The sequence below is a fragment of the Cricetulus griseus genome, chromosome 3, assembly GCF_003668045.3.
Source record: "Cricetulus griseus strain 17A/GY chromosome 3, alternate assembly CriGri-PICRH-1.0, whole genome shotgun sequence".
Classification (NCBI taxonomy): Eukaryota; Metazoa; Chordata; class Mammalia; order Rodentia; family Cricetidae; genus Cricetulus; species Cricetulus griseus.
Window position 1 is genome coordinate 62,682,638 of NC_048596.1, and position 19,951 is coordinate 62,702,588.

At 45.6% G+C, this 19,951-nt stretch overlaps 1 protein-coding gene across 1 annotated transcript in view; it reads left to right on the forward strand.

The window, feature by feature from the left end:
• Window positions 1-19,951, forward strand: part of Tcerg1l (transcription elongation regulator 1 like) — a 184,161-nt gene that overhangs the window by 101,438 nt on the left and 62,772 nt on the right. Inside the window, exons 5-6 of the mRNA XM_027409081.2 lie at window positions 15,381-15,475; window positions 19,193-19,281. Coding sequence (XP_027264882.1) covers window positions 15,381-15,475; window positions 19,193-19,281 — 184 coding nt within the window. The remainder of the gene's footprint in view (window positions 1-15,380; window positions 15,476-19,192; window positions 19,282-19,951) is intronic.

Sequence of the window (19,951 nt, forward strand, 5' to 3'; positions counted from 1 at the left end):
TGGTGCCAGATGTGAGTTTCATCCTGTGGAATTTAATTAATCATCATCTAATTAAATTCAATTAGAAAGCATTTGGTTATTCCCATGATGTTTGTGCCACTATTACACCAACAGGCATGTCTTGCCAGATCAGTCAGTAATGTAGCTCACAGAGTTCGTAGAAGGATAAAATCTGTGAGGCTGACAGGTCCAGAATCCATGAGACAGATAGGTAGGAAGTGAGGCTAGGGACCTCACACAAGCACAGGCACAGATGTTCTGGCCTTGGAGTGCCCAGAGGCATGTTCAATGTCATTGTCTGGCTCCAGGGACAGGACTCACACTGTCCCTTGACATCTCTGGGACAAAAGAGAAAGAGCATCCCAGTGAGAGGTATCTTAGAAACTAGCCCAGGGTATCATCTGGACCTGGACCAGCCCCACTTCTGGGGCCTCATCCTCACAGAACTTCCCTGGAATGCTTAGTCAGATTGTTCAGAGCTGCTGTTTGCAAAGCTCTGTGAGTTTTGGAAACAACTTCCACGTACATTTCTATCATGCATACATGATGGTGAAGTACAGACTAACATATAACACGGACTAACTAATAACATTAGTCATTAAGGATGGTAATGTCAGGGCTGAAGAGATGGCTCAGGGGTTAAAGAACCTGCTGTATAAGCCTTAGGACCTGAACTCAGGTTCCCAGACCATAAAAATGCAGATGCAATAGCACAGGTTGGTAATGCTGGAACTCCTACTGTGAGGGAGGCAGAGATAGATAGGCAGAAATGTGGGGACTCAAGGGCTAGATTAGTTATGCAGTGGTAAACAACAAGAGACCATGTTTCAAACAAGGTAGAAGGAGAGGGTTGACACCCCCACAACACACACACACACACACACACACACACACACACACACACACACACACGATGAGAAAATAAAAAAGGGCATGACGTGGACTTTATCTAGATCTCAAAGACACTGGATTTTAAAAGAATCTTCAAAGCAGATATATGCCATGGTATATTAGTGAACAGGAGAAGCCAAAAGCAAATACAAACTTAATATTGCTGTAAATAAATGAAACATCTGGAAAGCCATAGGATGGGTGGCAAAACTTATCTTGTCCTGTTAGAGTCATGTGGCTGGTTGCCAGTGGAGGAGAATAAATGGATCCTGCTGATCTATCTCTGCTCTTTGAAATTTAAGTCATGAATATAAGATGACACCTGTTTAAGTTTATTTACAGTGTGCAGTCATGAAGGTAAACTATTTATTTACACATGTTTAAAAAAACCAAAGTGAAAACTATTGAATTACTATATAAATCACCTTTTGAGTAGTCCTGAATTGATGCAATTCACATTGCTGCTCTTTACTGGAACAAATGAAGTTCAGAATTTCTCCTTTGTTTCTGGGTACTAATTCAATAGTTGGGACTGACCAAAAGTAACATCGCCTTTGTGCGTACGTGCCATGTGTCTCTGTATTTTGTTTCTGTCCACTGTGGGATTGGATTTGGCTGTTTCTGGAATGGATTTGGTAATGGCACTTGCTGCAAAGAAGGACCCATGGTCTCCCTGTAGAACTTGAATGCCCATTTCCTAGGCGCTTTGAGTTGTAGACCAGCAGGGCACACTCATTTTTATTGTGTTCCATTCTGTTAGGCAGTGCTTTAATCCCTGCTATTTCAACTCATAAACCTTGCCATCGATGAGACTAATTGCATCAGAAACAGCCAGGAAACTTCACAAGCATTTGAAACACATAAATAACGCCACCAATTAGCCACTGTGGTGCTGAAGCTCTCCATCTTCTTGTCAAAAGCTGGCGCATGCGTTGCTCTAATTGCACCCAAGGAGGCAAGGAATGGTAAAGTCCCTGCCACCCCTTGTCCAGGAATTATGCTGGGGACCAAAGTAGGAGGATGCTTTTTGGGAGGCAGGAGTGACTTTGGATGGAGAGCATGCATTCCACTCATGTCCAAAGGGACTCCTTGCCAGCAGGAATCAGGCCCAAGAGCAGAAGATCAGGGTCAGAGGAAAAGAAGAGTGCATACCTTTTATGACACCTATTTCTTCTCTACTCTTGATGGGGCTAAGTCCTTCCAAAGCTTCTGGACACAGAACTTGCTGGGTAACCGATGCATTGGGCTGGCACAGGAGTTTTGCAGATTGCAAAGGTCTGACCCTCCACTTAGAACAGGCTTTGGCTGAAGGATAGTGGAGAAGGCATCAAGGTTTTGCAAACTCATAACTCCAGGGAGACCCTTCAAATGTCCTAAGCCTTAGTTTCCCATGATGGAGTCAGGAAGGATGAAGTGTGGTACAGAGTGACAGGGATGCCTTTGCAAATGCCTCTCTGAGCTCAGGGCAGGGACTCAGTTCTAAGTGAGGCCAACTTGTAGGTGTCAGGAGAGGACCACCAGGCAGAATGTCCCCTGCTGGTCCAGGGACATGCATCCAAGGTTTCAGGACAACAGAACAAAGAGGGAAGACTTGAGGTAGGACAGCCCTCTTGACTCTAGATTAGATGGGACCTTGAGATATAGATATACAGGCATTGTGACTGTCGTTCAGTACTAACATTGCACTCTTGCTTGGTGGGAAGAGCATCCTCTCTAGTCTAGTGCAGCCTCTCAATAAGCCTGATTTCTTCTCTCTTACATGAGCCCCAATGACCCTGTTGATCTGGCTCCTACAGCTATCCTTATTTCTGCTGCTGGTGCGGCTGCCCATTCACACCTCAGAATGGGTGACAACCTTCCCTTGCTGTGCTCTGAGAAAGAGTGCTGTGGTTCTCATTTGAAGGTGGTGCGCCCCCCACCCTCCCTGCCTGCCATTCACTGCTGAGATCCTTATGTGACTGTGGCTTTGTTCTGGTAGCAGAATTCCCATGCCAGCTGTCCTGGCTCTTGCTGGACACTGTGTCTCTCTGCTTGTTTAATTGCTGGCTTGCTTCTCTTTCATTTGATTGCTCTCCACATGAGAAGTAGGAAGGGCAGATGACAAGCCCATTTGTCTCTTCCTGTGGGTAGCAGGTCATTCACTGTTGTATCCATCTAGTCAGCTACTCAGTATTTATTGGGCAATTAATGTGTGTCAATCACACAGTTGATTTATAATTGATTTAAGATTAAGAGACATGACTTCTGCTTCCAGAGCTCACAGACATGAGATTTGGCCTTTACGTGAGATGCACAAGAATGGAAATGTGCAAACCATATTTAAAATCACACAGGCAGGCAGGACCCAGGTTAGTGAGGCAGCCTGCATGGCAGGTTTTGAGGGGATTCGAGAGTGGGACACTCTATTGAGAAGAGGAGGGCTTTGTCAGGAAGGAAGAGAATTAAGTCCCCAGAATCTGAGCCATGGGGGAACAAAGGAGCAGTGTGGTGGATCACAGGGACAATTCGCTCTTCCTACCACTTGATGTAGAGGTGATGGGGGGCATAGCCTGCTCAAGGAAGGCAACTGAGCCTCACTTCTAAAGTGAGATTGTGAAAAGAAATGCTGAGGTCAAGGCTTCTGTCTTCTGAAAAAGAAGAACACACAGTAGCCAATGATTTTAATCTGCTCTGTAGTCAACATACTGTCCTGCATGTGGTCCAGAGACCTAGGGAGGTCAGGTCCAGGTCCCCAGCTCATATTTAGGAGTGGAGGGGGAAGCTATAAGTGGCAGAGATGGGGCAATGTCACTCTAGAGAACCATGATCATGAAACCTCATGGGGGAAGGCGGGCTGTGGGCAGGGATGAATTCCTGAGAACAAGGTCTGGTGAGGACAGAATAGGATTAGCTTCTAACCTGCAGAGGGCAGAGAGAGCCAGAGAAGGGCAGGGGAAGGCCAATGTCAGGTTTGCAAATACAAGTGCTAGTTTGTGGGCCAGAAATCTCAGTTTTAGTTTGTCAGGGAGTGAGAAATCCCTGGAACACAGTGCAATAGAATATTGGAAAGACAGACCCTGGAGAAGTGCGGTGTTTCCAAACAGAGGGTCTTGTTTTACCAGAGGCTTCATAGTATGTTAGGATTGATCGCTTTAAATTTTTAGTATCACTAAATGAAATAAGCATTAAAGTTGCAAGTTCCCTGGAAAATGTCTACAGCCTCTAAGGTGATCAAGTCTCTGCTGTGGTACATAGTGTTAGGACACAGCCACTTTGGGCCTCTTTCTCCCCTTCCTCCAAAAATACCGTCCATGACATACAAATGCACTTTGCTTGGCTTTAGTGACAAGGTGGCTTCTAGATGCTTTGGAAACAGATTGCTCTTCCAAATGATGGGTGGTTGGTCTGCTTCTGTGCCAGCCCAAATCAGATGGCATGGCCTGATGTGACAAATGAAATCTGTGTGCACAGAACCGTTCCCATCCTTCAGTGCAGGACCCACGATCCCAAGTCTGCATTCTTTAAAGGTTATGTTTGCCTTAAGCTAATTAAAGCCATTTGTATCGAATGAGTGGGATAGCTTGCCTTTTGAAAATGGAGAAAATAACTGAAGAAGTTGGTTAAGAAAGTCTGAGTTAATTTCATCAACTGAGCCGGGAACTGCACTATTAATTTTATTACATCTAAATGCGAGAATAAATCAGTTAGGTGAGGATTGCATTTCCATGTAGATTAGTCCTACAGAAGTCAGCACCAACTCAATCTGAGCTCTCTGGAGGAGAGCTGCAGGCACATGCTCAAACAGGGGGCCTGTAAATCAAAAGCTGCTCACTGAACCTGCACAGGGAGCCCAGTGTTCTCCTGAAAGCACCTTTGAGTCCATCACCTGGGGATGCCAGCACAGTAAGTACTCTAGTGCATTGGGACTCAGACCGCCTAAGTATCTGTTCATTTAAATCATGCAAATACGGTGCCCTAGGATGAATTAATCATAAATCCTGATTTATGACTGAGTTGTGTTTAGATGTTTGCTCCTACTTTATCAGCTCACTGATGTTCTTTCAGTATGAGGCCCCCAGGAGAAACCAGGCCATGAAGATACAGGCCTTGGGGTGCATAAGACTAGCTGGAATGGAGTTTTTTTGGTCCAAAGGCACTGGAGCCCTGTATCAAGGACACCAACTCTTGTGTATCACATGGCACTGTGGACTTAGCATCTTGGTGCAGAGCCATCAACCTGTTTTGTGGTAGGAGAAATGGAAACTCAGAGGAGAAAAGCAATTATCCTTCCTGGCTGGCTGCTGAGTGGCTGAGTTGGGCTTTGACACTTGGCCCATCTGACTTCAACTTGAAGCTTCCAAATGGAGCTCAGATCTCTCTCTCTGGAAGTGATAGCCACTGTCCCAGCCTGTCCACTGACTTCTAAAATCAGGTAGATGGCAACAGGCATCTCTTATCTGATCCAGCTGCAGTTGTCGCCTTTCTCCATGTTTTGGCAGCCCTCTTCCTCCATGTCCTGGCAAGATACTGTAGGATTCGTTCCCTTGGTGACCAGAGAGCTGACGATCCAAGGCCCCAGGGTTGTGAGCTCAGGTCCAGTGCTGGAGAACACACCTTTCCCAACCTGAGGTCTCAAATCACAGGAATAGAGAGTGGCGAGGGTATCTTTCTGCATACAGCACACACCTCAGATACTCAGCAACACTGTCATCCTGGGAGGTAATGGCATAGCTTAAACCAGGATCCACTCTGTGGTTATAATTACCCCATTCTAGGGATGCAGCTGTAACAAATCTCTCTCGTGTGTTACGATTGCTTTAATATTGAATCCTATTTTTGCAAAATGTTCCTATTTGATAAAATTTAATGATGTAATTTAGAAAATGAATATATTCAATCACACCTTTCTCTTCTATATTTAACTGAAGGTTATATAAAAAGGTACTTTGAGGAAGTTTTAAAATATGAAGTGACAAATGCCAGTATTTGAGTGTTAGGACAGCCACACTTAGTTTTAACCTTGTCAAAAATGCACCTTAGACTAGCACCAACCCCTCCTAAAGTCCCATCTCTTCTGTAGACTCATGGTGGGCAGTAGACAGGGGACTTAAAAAGTCTTCAGTGTTTTCTGGGACTGGCTATTTGGTATTAGACGACACACAGTTGGTGTGCTGTCCCCTGGAGAATATTATTCCCACTCTTGGCAATTCTTGGGTGCCTTTAGGACTCTCTCTCTCTCTCTCTCTCTCTCTCTCTCTCTCTCTCTCTCTCTCTGTGTGTGTGTGTGTATGTGTGTGTGTGAACATACTGATGAAAAAGAGGCCATGTTTGGGAGGAGGAAAGGAAAATGATATATTTATTTTATAATCTCAAAAAATTAAAGAAGTCTTCAATATGGTCATATAGCTTCCTTATATTTTCTTATATTTGTATTATGCTGTACAATATACAGTACACTACGTCTCATGCTCTGGAAGTACCTGGCTCATATGTCCACCTCTCATGGCCCTCAATATAACTCTCTGCTTTGCTTGTGATAGAGATAGGCAGGGGTGGGTATTTGCAGCAAGACATGACAGTGACAGGGCACAGGCTGAAGGACAGAGCTAAAGTCATATGAGTTTGAATCTTGGGGACAGCAACACCCAGCTGCAGTCCTCTTGTGAGTGTGTAGGAGTGCCACACACTCATGTCCGTGAAGTAGTACTACAGAGCTACTGGTGTTGCTTTGTTTTCTAGTTACACGATTAACTGTGGCTCTCTGGGGTGTGGTGCCATCGTCCCATCTGTTTGACTCTGATTTGACTTAATGAAGGAGAGAACTAGCAAGTGAGGATCTGCATCCCTAGAGCATTTGCAATGTGATGGATACCTCTGATGGGGCCTGGGGATCCCAGGGGCCCTTGAGATGGGCTTAGATAAAGGTGGCATAAATTCTTACTTGAATGCCTCTCGTTCCCCATAGCTGGGCTTTGATAAGTGGGATCGCAGGCATCTCACGCCTGGCTCTGAGTGGTTTTCAGACAGCTGGAGGATCCGCAGACTTGGGTGTTCTCAGAGGAGAGGACAGCAGAGTGCTATGGGAACAGGAGTTGATGTGCTGGTTTGCGGAGAGTGCATAGTGGTTTGCTTAGGAGAGAGGAAGGTGGTAGCGCTGGGAGACAGGCTGGCAGTGTTCTGTGGAGATGGCAGTGTGGTGCAGAGTGTTGCTCTAAAGGTGGTGAACCCTCACAGTGTGCTTGTCTCCACTAAACTCCTGGAAATTTGAACTGTTCCACCATCCTGCTTTAAACATATCGTCTTTTAAAAAAAAATGTAACTTGCACCTGTAAAGGTTCAAAACACCTGCCACAGGCCACAAGCTCCACCCCCTACTACCCTGAGGAGACCCTATCCTCTCGGTCCTCAGAGACTCTTGTGCCGTGATCTTGTGGTGGGCTGAGTATGAGCTGTGGGGGGCTCACCCTTCAGGCACCCAAGCTAACACCCTTTAGTGATCTGTGGCCCTTGTGAAGTAGCTGGTGTTACAGGTCCTGGGAGAACACAGGAAGTTTGCAAACACCCTGGAAACAAAAGGAAGGGAGAGACCTCATAACTGTCTAAGAATGTAGAGGCTGAAAGATTAAAAATAAAAATGATCACCAGTCTGGGGACACATCTACAGATGAAATGTAAGTAGAAACTGACCTTAAATCAGAGCAGGGGCTAGAGGACTCTGATGCCCTGGTGTGGATCCAAAAAGGAAAAGGGATAACACATTCACCTGAGAAGCTGAAACCTGATAATTGTGTCCATGAGAGTGAATGTGTGCATCTGTATATATGTACATGCATCTGTATGTGTACATGCCTGTGTGTGTGCACATGTGTCTGTGTATATATACATGGGTCTGTATGTGTGTATACCTGTGTGAGCACACGTGTCTGTGTATATGTACATGCATCTGTATGTGTGCATGCCTGTGTTGCACATGTGTCTGTGTATATGTACATGGGTCTGTATGTGTGCATACCTGTGTGAGTGCACATGTGTCTGTGTATATGTACATGGGTCTGTATGTGTGCATACCTGTGTGAGCGCACATGTGTCTGTGTATATATACATGGGTCTGTATGTGTGCATACCTGTGTGAGTGCACATGTGTCTGTGTATATGTACATGGGTCTGTATGTGTGCATACCTGTGTGAACGCACATGTGTCTGTGTATATATACATGGGTCTGTATGTATGCATACCTGTGTGAGCACACATGTGTCTGTGTATATATACATGGGTCTGTATGTGTGCATACCTGTGTGAGCACACGTGTCTGTGTATATATATATGGGTCTATATGTGTGCATACCTGTGTGAGCACACATGTGTCTGTGTATATATACATGGGTCTGTATGTGTGCACACCTGTCTGTGTACCTGTGTATCTTTACTTGTTTCTGTGTGTACAGTCATGTGTACGTATGTTTCTGCATATGAACCTGCGTGTATACACATATGTTTGTGTGTATGGACCCTTGTGTCTATGTAAACTTGTGTGCACACATGTGTCTCTGTGCCTGTGCCTGTATGTCAGTGTGTGTGTATGCATGTGTATGTATCTCTTTATGTGCACCCTTGTGTACATCGCCTGTGTATAGCATCCACATCTTACAGAGTTGGAGAATTTCTCCCACTTGTGCTGGACCAAGTACTGAGGTACAGCTTTGCAGATCCCTAGCTTCCCAGAACACCAGCTTTCTGAGTGGAGTGTAGCCTCTTCAGATGTGGGAGTGTGGCTCTGCTTTCCTTCTTCCACCAGCTGTTTGAATGAGGCAGCATTGTTTGAATGGTGGGCATTGCTTGAATAATAAAGCTTGCTACTATAATGGACTTGAGCTTTTTGGGAAAACTGCTACATTTTTGAAGGTCACATGGATCTCTCTCTTCCTGCCCCTTCCTATCCCAAGCTGTGCTCTGTCTCTTCTCCAGCCTGCCTCTTCTCCAGCCTCAACCCTTTTTGTTCATCCTCTTCCCTGCTGTGGCCAGGTCTCCATGCTGACCCCAGAGCACTCACAGGATGTGTGCTTTCTTACAGAAATGGTCTAATTTAATGTTTATACCTTTAAAATCTCAACTGTAGGGTGGAGATTGGAACCTTGTTACTCTTGAAATTGTGCAGGGTCACTCACTACCCATTAATTTACCTCTGAACACATGCTCATAGAGGGCAGAGAAGTAGGCTGGAAGCTGGCTCTGCAGTCACTGTCTGGATCCAGTATGTACATGCTGTCTGCTTCCTCTGGTCATAGCAGCTCACAGACTGCATCCCGGGTGGGTGGCTAGAGTGTCCTGGTGGTCTGGGAACAGCATTTTGGGGGGACTTGTCGCATTGTCCAGTACTCTCATGGATACTGAAACATGAATGCAGCATCATCAAAGAGCCTAAGTGTGTCTCAGGTTCTCCTCTCTGCCTGCTGTCCCACAGTTACAGTTCCCTTCATCTAGCTGGCACAGCAATGGGTAACGTTCCTGCATCCATAGCCTCGTGTGGTTTACCTGCATCAGACAGCAAGACTGTTTCAAGTTCTGGAATGTTCTAGGGAAACTGATACATTACCTTATAGGCTATTCTGTCCAGGGGTGACATAGGAGTCCCCTGAGGCCAAGTGGAGCAATGGAGGAATGGACAAACTGGTGTCTGTCATAGGTTGGGTCACCCTTCAGGGCTGGGATGGCCTTACAGCCCAGGGTCCCCACACCCTGAGGAAGCTCAGCCCTGCCCTCCTGTCTGAGTGTTTTACCACCTCATTGGCATAGGAAATTCCAAGAAAATAAAAATGGGTGGAAAATCAATTCTTTCTGCCACTTGTCAACTCTGAAATCACAACCTGTGAAAATTTAAGAGGACTCAGAAGTGATTTGCGTTGCCATGAAAATGATCTTCAGTTTTATAGAACTTTGTGAGGTCCCTGGAGCCAACCTGGAGAGTCGGGAGCTGGAGAAGCCATGGGATAATCTCACAAATGGATACCAGGAGCTCAGGAGTGTCTTCTAGCTGGCTGTAGGGCTTGAGCATAACTTGGCAGTGACTTCATAGAGTGGTGGCTGCTATCCTGTCATTCCCTTCCTGGAAGGAGGTCTCTGAGGACAGTGCTATGGTGGCTATCACTGTGACCCAAGCCTTCCTGGCAGAGCTTATGCTTGGCATCCTGGGATGGGCTACCCAGTCAGGTGCTGAGCTCCTTGTCCTGTTCCTAGAGGTGTGCGTCAGGACAGTTCTGTTCCCTGCCTCCATGGCACTGGCTGCTAAACTCCAGCTTTGATTTTGGCTGCTCCCTCAAGGGTTCTAAAGGAACCCTCTGTTCACTGGCCAGCAGGTATGGCCCCAGGGAAGCACTGACTGATAGCATCACCTCCCTCACCTCTCTTCACCAACAAAGGGCAGAATCCTGTGAACACCTGCCAGTTCCCGTGACTTCCACAGCTCTAGTTCCTGTCCTCCAGACTACCCTGTCATCATCCAATTTCTCCTGGCCTTCAGCATTGCCAAAAAGAAAAATCAAAGTGGAAGCCACTGGGGAGCCTTCAAATCAACATTGGGCTTGATCAATAGAAAGATTGCAGGGAAGGTATTACCATCATGCCTTGCTCCTAGGTGAAGATGTATCCTGCACTCCCTCAGGTACGTGGGGGCCTGAAGTCTTACAACTTGTTGATTTTGCTCCATAAAGTAGCTCTTTCTGCCACTTCAGGGAGTCCTTTACGATGGCATCACCAGAGTCTATGAAGAGGCCCAAAGCAAAGAGTACTTAAGCATGTCAGAGTGGACCCTGCAAGTAGCCCACGGAGAGCTGTAGAGTAAGCACTTCCATAGTAGAATGGCTGAAGCACAGACCCAATTATGTCTGGGGGCCCAAGGAGCTTCCCCCATGTGCCTCCACAGGGTCTGCAAAATCAATGGCTGTTAAAAACGAGTTGGCAATTAAGGAAACTATATAGGGCAAGGCAAGACATTTGTCACAGGTATTCAGGGGATATGTGTCTGCCATGAAGGGCTTTAAAATGATCATCAAAAATATTTTCTCCAAGAAGCACTCAAGAGGACCAATATAAACCCACGAATCTCAAAGGCTAGCCTTTAAAATCTGATCTTTCCAAAGATCAACTGTTTCTAGTAAAATAAAGACTTCAGTTTGCCTTCCTAAGATAATGAGGGGGATAAATGTAAACCATGCTTTCTTTGTTTAAGAATAGCATTACAGACACCTGGCCTTGCTGCCAATTCCACTGACTTGTTTGTCCATAAATATCAATTTTCATATCCTCAGAAGATGCATGCATGTCTTTCTCCATGGCCACTGTGTTGTAACCATAGAGCATGCAGTGTAGATGCAAACCCAGCCTTGCTCCTTTTCTGCAAAGTCTGTCCTGTTTTGTTCTGTTACAGCTTGCTCTTTATGACATTTTGGATAAAGTCCAAACCAAATGGCTTGTGGCTCGTTCTTGGGTAGTAAAATCTCATCCACTCACTTCCAGTCACAAAATGAGTCTCAGTTCAGTAATTAAACATGTGAAGTCCATAGCAGTAATCAGAGTATCCAATTTCCCTTGAAGTTTGGCTTTTCTCTTCCCATATCTGAGTCTGCTTTGGGCTGGGTCACTGTGGGCAGGAGTTAGTCCTACTTGTCCTTGTCTCGCTCTTCCTCACCCTGCTTATGAGGGTTGCATACAAGGTAAAAGGGCAGGGGTCCCAAGGCCCTGCCAGGCCAGCTCTGGTGGGGCAATTCTTGGGCCACTGTGTCTTTCTCACAAGAGCTACCTGTTGCTGCTCCATCTCTGTACTTCTCTGCAGTTCTGTTGTCACAGCGCCCTGGACACAGGTCCATGTATTTCTCTGGCCAGCCTAGATCTCCTGCTGTGGCTATTCACACCTGCATGCACCTTAGTTCAAACCTTTGTCCATACCCTTTCTTCGGGTGCAGGTGAGGCAAACTAAGATTTTCACACCTGTCTATAAGTCTCTGAACAAACTGTACTTTGCTCTCCTTTGCCCCAGATGCCTAGATTGGACCCAGAGCTGCCTCTTATAAGGTACAGCAATGACAGGGATGTGCTTTGCCCCTCTGACCATACTTGAGTCTTGCTATTGAGTTTTAGAATGATGACTAGTCTTCAGAGATCATGATATCCCACTGTGGGAGCTTGCAGTCCCATCTTGACCTCTCAGGTAGGTGGGTCTGAGTTCAATAGCATGTCCAATTACCAAATCAACCACATCCCCATAGTGAGACCTACATGTTTTGACAGCAAGTGGGGATTTTGCTGGATTGAAAACATATTCAGTTGTCAGGTGCCCAGAGAAGGCATAGAAGCATCAGGCCTTGTCCTATCCAAGGGGCAATATCATTGAATCTGGAAGGTGTGAAGAATCAAGGACTTCAGCTACTATTAACTGAATAGCTTTGCACCTGCTTTATGCCTCAGAGCCTCAAAGTTCTGTCAACTTGACTCTTTAGACCATTAAATATCCACTGTGGGCAGGAGAGAACAGGTAACAGAGTGGAGAAGTATAGACAGACTGGCTCAAAGCTGACGTCAAGGTTCATCTATTTCTGTACATTTTTAATGTGATTTTTGCCCTCGGGAGTCACAAAGCAAATGGTCATTTGTCTCATCCATGTGCTCTTATTTCACTTGTCTGTGAGATGGTGATGCAGTGACTTGCCAGTCTTACTCTGTGAAAGATAGAGGCAGGATTGCCCAGTGTGGAATCAGGACAGAGACCTGGGCCCAGGTCTGCTGCACATTTCAAAAAGGAGTAGGCTTCAGGCATGACGCCAGAGTTCTATAAGTATTTAAAATCACATTTATTTATTTATTTATTTATTTATTTATTTATTTATTTTATACATTGTATGTATGTATGTGTGTGTCACGTGGTGTGTGTGTGTGTGTGTGTGTGTGTGTGTGTGTGTGTGTGTGTAGCATTCTGTGCTTTTAGAGGTAAGCCTTTACCACTGAGCCATGTCAAAGACACAAGCTCTAGAGTTTTGATGTGATCAGCAGCAGGGCTTGGCATCATAAGTGAGGAATTCTCCCATTTCCTTGCCTGTTGTTTCTTGCCTTGGATTTGTTTATCCAGATGAATGGAAAGTTGATAGCTCCTCCCAAGGTGGACCTGTCTGCCTCTCCCCTGCTTTTCCTCCCTGCCTCCCTCCCTCCTTCCCTTCCTACCTCTTTCTCCTATCATTCCCTCCCCTCCTTTCTTCCTATTTTTTGTCAATACTGGGGATCCAACCCCAGATCTCACACATGCTGGGGCAAGAACTCTTCTACTGAATCAAACCCTACCCCTTTCCCGGCCAGTCTTGAAATGATTGGGCAGATGGTTTGGCCAGGCTTAGGGATGTGTCTTAGTTTTGGCTATGGATGGTTGGGCTGGAGCCCTATGGTTAGCATGTCTGGCTTCTTTGTGAAAGGAAGGGTGTTCAGTCCTGCACCTACAATGATAGGAGGAAGCTGCACCTACAATGATAGGAGGAAGCCTTGACACCAGGGTTGCATGCTTGGCTTGCTTGCTTACAGCTTGAGCTAATAATGGCTGCTCTTCTTGATGCAAGTACCAGCCCCTCTGTCTCCTCGGGAAAATGTCATCCAGGGTTTCTGTAGAGTGACTGTGGAGACAAGGGTCCTCATACTCATGACATCCCCTAGGTGCTCACACCTACTCCAGATGGAGAAGAGGAGCCAGAGATGGAACATCCATGTGTCTTCCTGGTCCAGATGATGTGTCTCTGTGTTCCATGGCTACCCTGCCCATAGTCAGAGCTTCTAAGCCACTCTGTCTCCAAAGCACAGTTGCTAACTGAACATGCCTCAGTGAGTGTCTTTCTCCTCACAGCTTACGAACAGGATGCCCTGCAGCTGCCTGACAATTGTAGCCGCAGCCCATAGGGTACAGATATGCACAGTGAGCATGATGGTAACCATAGATCCAGTGTGAGAATCAGACCTGCATGGATCCATCTACTAACCTGCACTTAACAGGTGGCGGGGGGAGGGGGGGCAGTGTTGACAGTGGCCATGGTGTTGGCAGTGTACAAGATATTCACCCTGGTAGATCAAAAAGATTGCAGGTAAAAGATGACAAGATGGTTCCCTGTTTTGCCCCCACCTGCCCTATCCTCCAGGCTCAGATGTTTTCCCAGAGGAAGCCACTGGTCACCAATTTTGCATGTGTATATTTGCAGGCATGTACACATATGTGCGCATTTATGTGGCATGCACACCCACATGGGAAGCTATTTCTGCCATCTCCTACCTTCCCCTCTGTGACTTCCCCAGTAGAGGCTGATGTCAGATGCTCTTGATTCATCTTGAGAAGCAGAAGTGTGCCAGCATCGTGTCTCTCAAACCAGAAGAAGCCTGCTCTTGCTTCTCTGGTGGTTTCTCTTCTGTTGGGCTGGTGTGTAGCTGAATAGTTTGGTTTCCCTTTCTGTTCTTGCTGGTAAAACAGTCATCAGTGTACTATATTTTACTGAAAGCATTTTCTCAGGTTTTTGAGCATTGGATAGGTATAGTATGGAAAAGAAACTTTAAACTTCAACTTGGTTTTCATTCGGGGCTTGCCAGATTGTGTCTTTTTCTCTATTCCTTTTCTCATGCAACTATTGTTCAAATGTCATGTACTCCAGCTCATGGAAAACCTCTTACCCATTGGGTGATGAACAAGGGATAGCTAGAGGTATGGCCAGCTTTGAGGCCTCTCCATACCCATCAGGGATGCTCCATGGTGTCCATGATGGCCATCAGCTGTCAAAGATTTATTGAGGTTGGTTCTGTGTCACACTTTGTTCTTTGTCCTTTCTGGGGAAGGCCCATGTCCTATACATCTCTAACCCAAGTAGACTTGCCACACAATATTACCTAAAGGTGATTTAGACTATGATGAGTTCAGGCCCATATGAAGTTGGATGGCACAAAGGAAGCTCCTGACTGCCCAGGCTTGGGATGTACAGGGAAAGCAATAGCATCCAGATTTGCATATGGACCATCTGCTCTGAGCCATCGCAGTGGCTAACCATTTGCTAGTAGTATTCTTAGCACCTCCCACCATGTGCTGACTCACCAGGAGGACTGTTCCAGTCCTGGGTGGTTTTTATTGGGGACACTCTTCATGTGTTCACTCTTCATGGGATTCTTCATCTAAAAGATTGTAGAGGACAGAGTGGGGCCAGCCAGCATCTTCAGGGAAAGGCCAAAAAGAGGGCTTCAGGGAGTCGCAGACACAGATGTTATGGGTGGTCCTTAGTTGGGTCAGGAAGGGGATCAGGTGAGAGACCCATGTCTCTGAGGCTCCGTGTCAGGATAACATTATCATTAGTCAACAGCTGGAAGGCCAAGACGCCAGAGTCTGCCTGTAGACTGGTAATCAGTTTGGCTTTTCAAAGCCACATTTTATCTTTGCTCAATTTTTCAAATCCTGACTGACACGACAAATGGAATACTAATGACCATTGTTTTGGTCCCACAGATAGAAGCAGAGAGCTCAGCCGTGCAAGCCGTCCTTCTGCGCTGATGCTACGTGCCCCAGAGAGGAAAAGCCTGGTGGGAGACAAAGCGGAAAAGGTGAGTGTCAACCCTTGGAGTTCTTTTGAGACACAACCTACAGGTGGAAGACCTAGGGCTGGGACAGCCTCACACATGTTTCTCAGAGGCATTTATGAAATGGTCTGGCCAGTCTGCCCTGCACCACAGCTGAATCCAGGCTGGCAACTTCATATCCAGATGCAGAGCAAACCCCAAGCAAGGTCAGGCGGAGCACCCCGACCTAGTAGAGTTCATGGATGGGATCCTGTGGAAAGTTCACACTGCATCTGTTTTCAGAATGAAAAGCAGACATGTGAGGGTCAGGCTTCTGGTGACATGCAGTTCAAAGTTAGGTTCTACTGTTAAAGAAATCTCAAGGCAGGGGTATTTTTCTTTAAATATTGACATTTTAGGTCATTTTCTTCACACGTTTGTCAAATGGCTACACAGTCCTGCTTCTGGATCAGCTAGTATTTCCCTATGTCACTACACTTTCAAGTAACAAATTGTAAGGCACCTGATCTCAGCAGGCTGTCCTGGAGCCTCTGTGTCCAAAAACAGAAAGTGTCTTCTTTACTTTTCTCAAGTGTTCCTACCTCATGCCCACTGGGAGTGCTCTGTTCTCTCTGGCCTATGCTCTCCAGTTACCCTTACCCCAGGACATAACCACCCTGAAGCTCACCTCTAATACCAGTGTTGGGTGGTAAACACTAATCACAAGCATGTGTGGTGTGGATTAAAACATGTTCTGGTGCGTAAATTTTCCAGAAGAGATTAGCATATCTACATCAGAGTTACATATTGGTTACACAGCTAGCCTGGCTGGTGCCATCCATAAATGCTGGCTTTAGCACTGGGTTCTGCCAGTCTGATTCACTTTTATTACTTCCTCGTCAAGCAGGAGTTTTACACCGTGATTAGCCATTTTTATCACCAACAGGAAATCATAACCAGCATGTGCCTCATGAAGAAGATCTTGGTAATTAGCAGGAGAGGATCCTAGCACTGCCAAATTTAGAAGTTGGTTCCATCACAAATTACACTCTACCATATTTACTTGAATAATTTGGTACTCAGAGTCTCCGTGCTGAGTTCTATTGTTCAATTAACTTCCAAATGAAAATCCCCTCCAGTTTTCCTAATTGGATTAGCAATATAAACCCTGGTATTAATATATATACACATATATATTTGTGAAGACAAGTGCTTCTTAATACTCCCCGTTAAGCTAATTATTTATCCTGACCTTATTTTCTCGCAGGGAAAAGATATTTTCTACTTCCAGAAAGTTCTTTAGAAAATTCCGAAAAAGCTTTGTTCTGACACTTAACAATGTAAGAGATAGCTGCATAAATTTAAAAACATTTATTAAATGCTGGTATCATCCACAAAGAGCAGAGGCTATGAGAGACCCCAGGAAGACACAGAATGCACACACACACAGGTGCATCATGGGTACAAGCTTCATTCACCTTCTCAGATTTATCCCCACACCAGAACAGGGCAGGTGCTTTTTGTGGCCATCTGTTCCCATCTCAGGCTTGTTGTCCTTCCCTGTTGGGAGGGACTGGCTGGTTCTTTTTATAACACATTCAACATGAAGCAGCTTTGTTGTATTATTAAGATTTTGCCGAAGAGCTACACTCGGCAGAGTTACCTCTTCGGGATTTCTCCTTCTTTAAAAAAAAAAAGATTTTTAAAACATTTAAATGATGTGTCTGTGTATGGATATGTACATGTGACTGTGGGTGCCTAAGGAGGCCGGAAGAGGGCGTTGGATTCCCTGGATCTGGGGTTACAGGCAGTTGTCAGCTGCCCAAAGCACTGGGAACCAAATTCAGATCTTTTGCAAGAAAAATGTGTACTCTAAATTTCTGGGCCGTTGCTCCAGCTCTTGGTTTAACTTTCAACTTGTAGGTCATAACCCCTTAAGAGGGATGGTCACATATCAGACATCTTCGCATCAGATATTTACATTTCAATTCATAACTGTAGCAAACTTACAGTTATTAAGTAGCAATAAAGTAAATTTATGGTCACCACAAGATGAGGACCGGTATTAAAGGGTTGCAGCATTAGGAAGGTTGAGCACCACTGCTCTTGACTTTTATAGTAACTCAGGGTTCTTTCTCACTACATTAGAACTTTATAACTAGAGTATCCATAACTCAGTGCACCCCTTTCTCCCTACTCAGAAGAGTGACAAGGAAAACCAGCTGTGGCTGCAGCATTGTCCTGGGCTTTGGTCACTGGTGCCTCTGCCTCTCTCACACTGAGCTTGTGTTGGGTGTTTCTGCCACTGGGATGACTACTAGCTTCATTTTGATTAGTTTGGGCAAGTGGGCAGTCATATTTTCCTGTACATGCATTAAAATTCACTGGCATCATTGCTGGTAAAATCAGGTTCAAAAATGTCAAGGTGATATTCAGGTTTGTAACCCTCAGCTGAGAACAGGTTGTTATTGGAAACAACACCTGCCCTTTAATCTCATCTGAATTTCCAGACAGAAAAAGAGGCCATCATCTTTGGTGTGGTCTGAGTTTGATATTGAAGCCTTGCAAACTGCTGGGGGTGGGGTGGGGTCCAGAAAGGTCCTTATCCATAGAACTTATACTTTCTGCATACCTTTCTTTCCTAGAACCGTGGCATCATAGTATTAATGCTTGTTTACTTTTGAAAAACCTCCTCTCTTGATGTTGCTCTTTCATGGTGGGAATTAGGCTTTAGCCCATTGTTGAACCAAGAATTCATGACTGTCTTGAGTAGGAAAGCTAAGTATGACTGTCCAAGTCTTGGCTTTGGGTCCATATTGGCCCAGAGTTTTTAATTTCAAACAAGATTTGCTTTCCCTGCCCTAGCCCTAGTTCCATCTGAAATGAACACAGAGAAGGGCCCATTTGCTGCTGTTTGGGACTGGACAGAATAAATTTTCATTTCCTTCTAGGAGGTACAAACAGCTTTTGTTTTCTAGAAGAGGACAAAGAAAGTCACACTTTTCAAACCCAGCTGAGCATGGGAATCACGTGTACCTTGAAAAATGACCCCTTGAGGGCTATCTGAACAAAGTGATCCAGAAAGGTGCGGGTACCCCCACCCTCAGAGCTGCCAAACCTGTTAGGCCTCTTTTCACTTAAGGGTGGCATCTTGAGCCAGGTATGGTGGCTGGGACTGGGAAGACAGTACTCAAGAGGTTGAGACAAGAGGTTCACTGCAAGCTTGAGTCTATCCTAGGATATATAATGAGTTCCAGGCCAGCCTAGGATAGAGAAGGCTTGTCACTGCCTCTGCCATAATGGACCCAAATGTCAGCCTTGGCTGTATCTAGAAAACCTTGCAGCATGGGGGCTCTCTGTCACTGAACATAGGGATTTCATAGCACAGTGACTCCAGCCTATGAGTCCTGGATAGGAGCTCAGTGATGTTTTTCTACCCTGCCCCACTAATGTGCAGTACTCTCGTGACTCCCTTTTGTCTCTGGATCCTCTGGATCTGAGAGCAGACAAATGGGGCCTCTAGAAGCTGCCTCTTGTGGGTTGCTCTACATATGTATGCAGTGTAGTCCATTGTCAATTCAAACCTTCTTGTGAGTTCCCAAACGAAGAGCCTCTCTCTCTGTGATGCTTTACTCAGTAGTCATTGCTGGAGACAAACTCAGCTGTCTGTCTGGGGACTTGGTTACTTTCCACTTTGTTACTGGAACTGAGAGAGTGTTCAGAATTAAAACACTCATCTCTCTCCTTCTCTTTCACTCAAAGGAGCCTCCACCCATGCTGGTAAGAGGGGAGGAGACTGCAGCAAAAGGCAACAGACCAGTGGCCTCCACACATGTGCCCGGATCTCCCTGGTAAGACATCTCTAAAATCAAGATCTATAAAACACACCTGCCTGTCCCAGAGTCTGCTTAATGTCACCAGGGAGAAAGTGCATGTTCTTTAGGTGTATCATGCTTAATAAAACAAAATCTCCACCCCAGGGCAGGAATAATTCTCCACTGTTGTCACATCTGCAGAAAGGAAAATGGCGCTTAAATGATGAGTTTCTCTGTCCTGATATATTTGTATGAATTAAAACAGCAATGCTGTTGCATATAGATCAGTGAGTCAGCGGCTCGAGGTAAATGTAGCATGCCATGAGCTGCTAAGGATTCTCTCCCCTCTGCTAAGGAGGAGCATCAGGAAGTAACTGTTAATTAAAGCCCTGCCTGGCTCTCTCCAGCTGCCCTGAGAGGATTCCTGTTCTCTGAGTATGCCTTCCTCCAAAGCACCTTCCACGAGGGAGCCACAGTCTTTGGTTTTTAAAAGTGCCCTTTTCTAATGGAGTAATTTGGAACTGGGATAAAAAGGTTATTATAGTAAAAATTAGTTTTAAAACCTGACAATTGGAGTACAATATACAGCTGGGAGGAAATGCTAAATCCAACTAAGGGAAATAGCAATGATGGCATTAGGGTAATGTGCCCTGCAGGAACAGCAATGGGGGTATTGGGGTAATGTGCCCTCTGGGGGTTGCAGTGG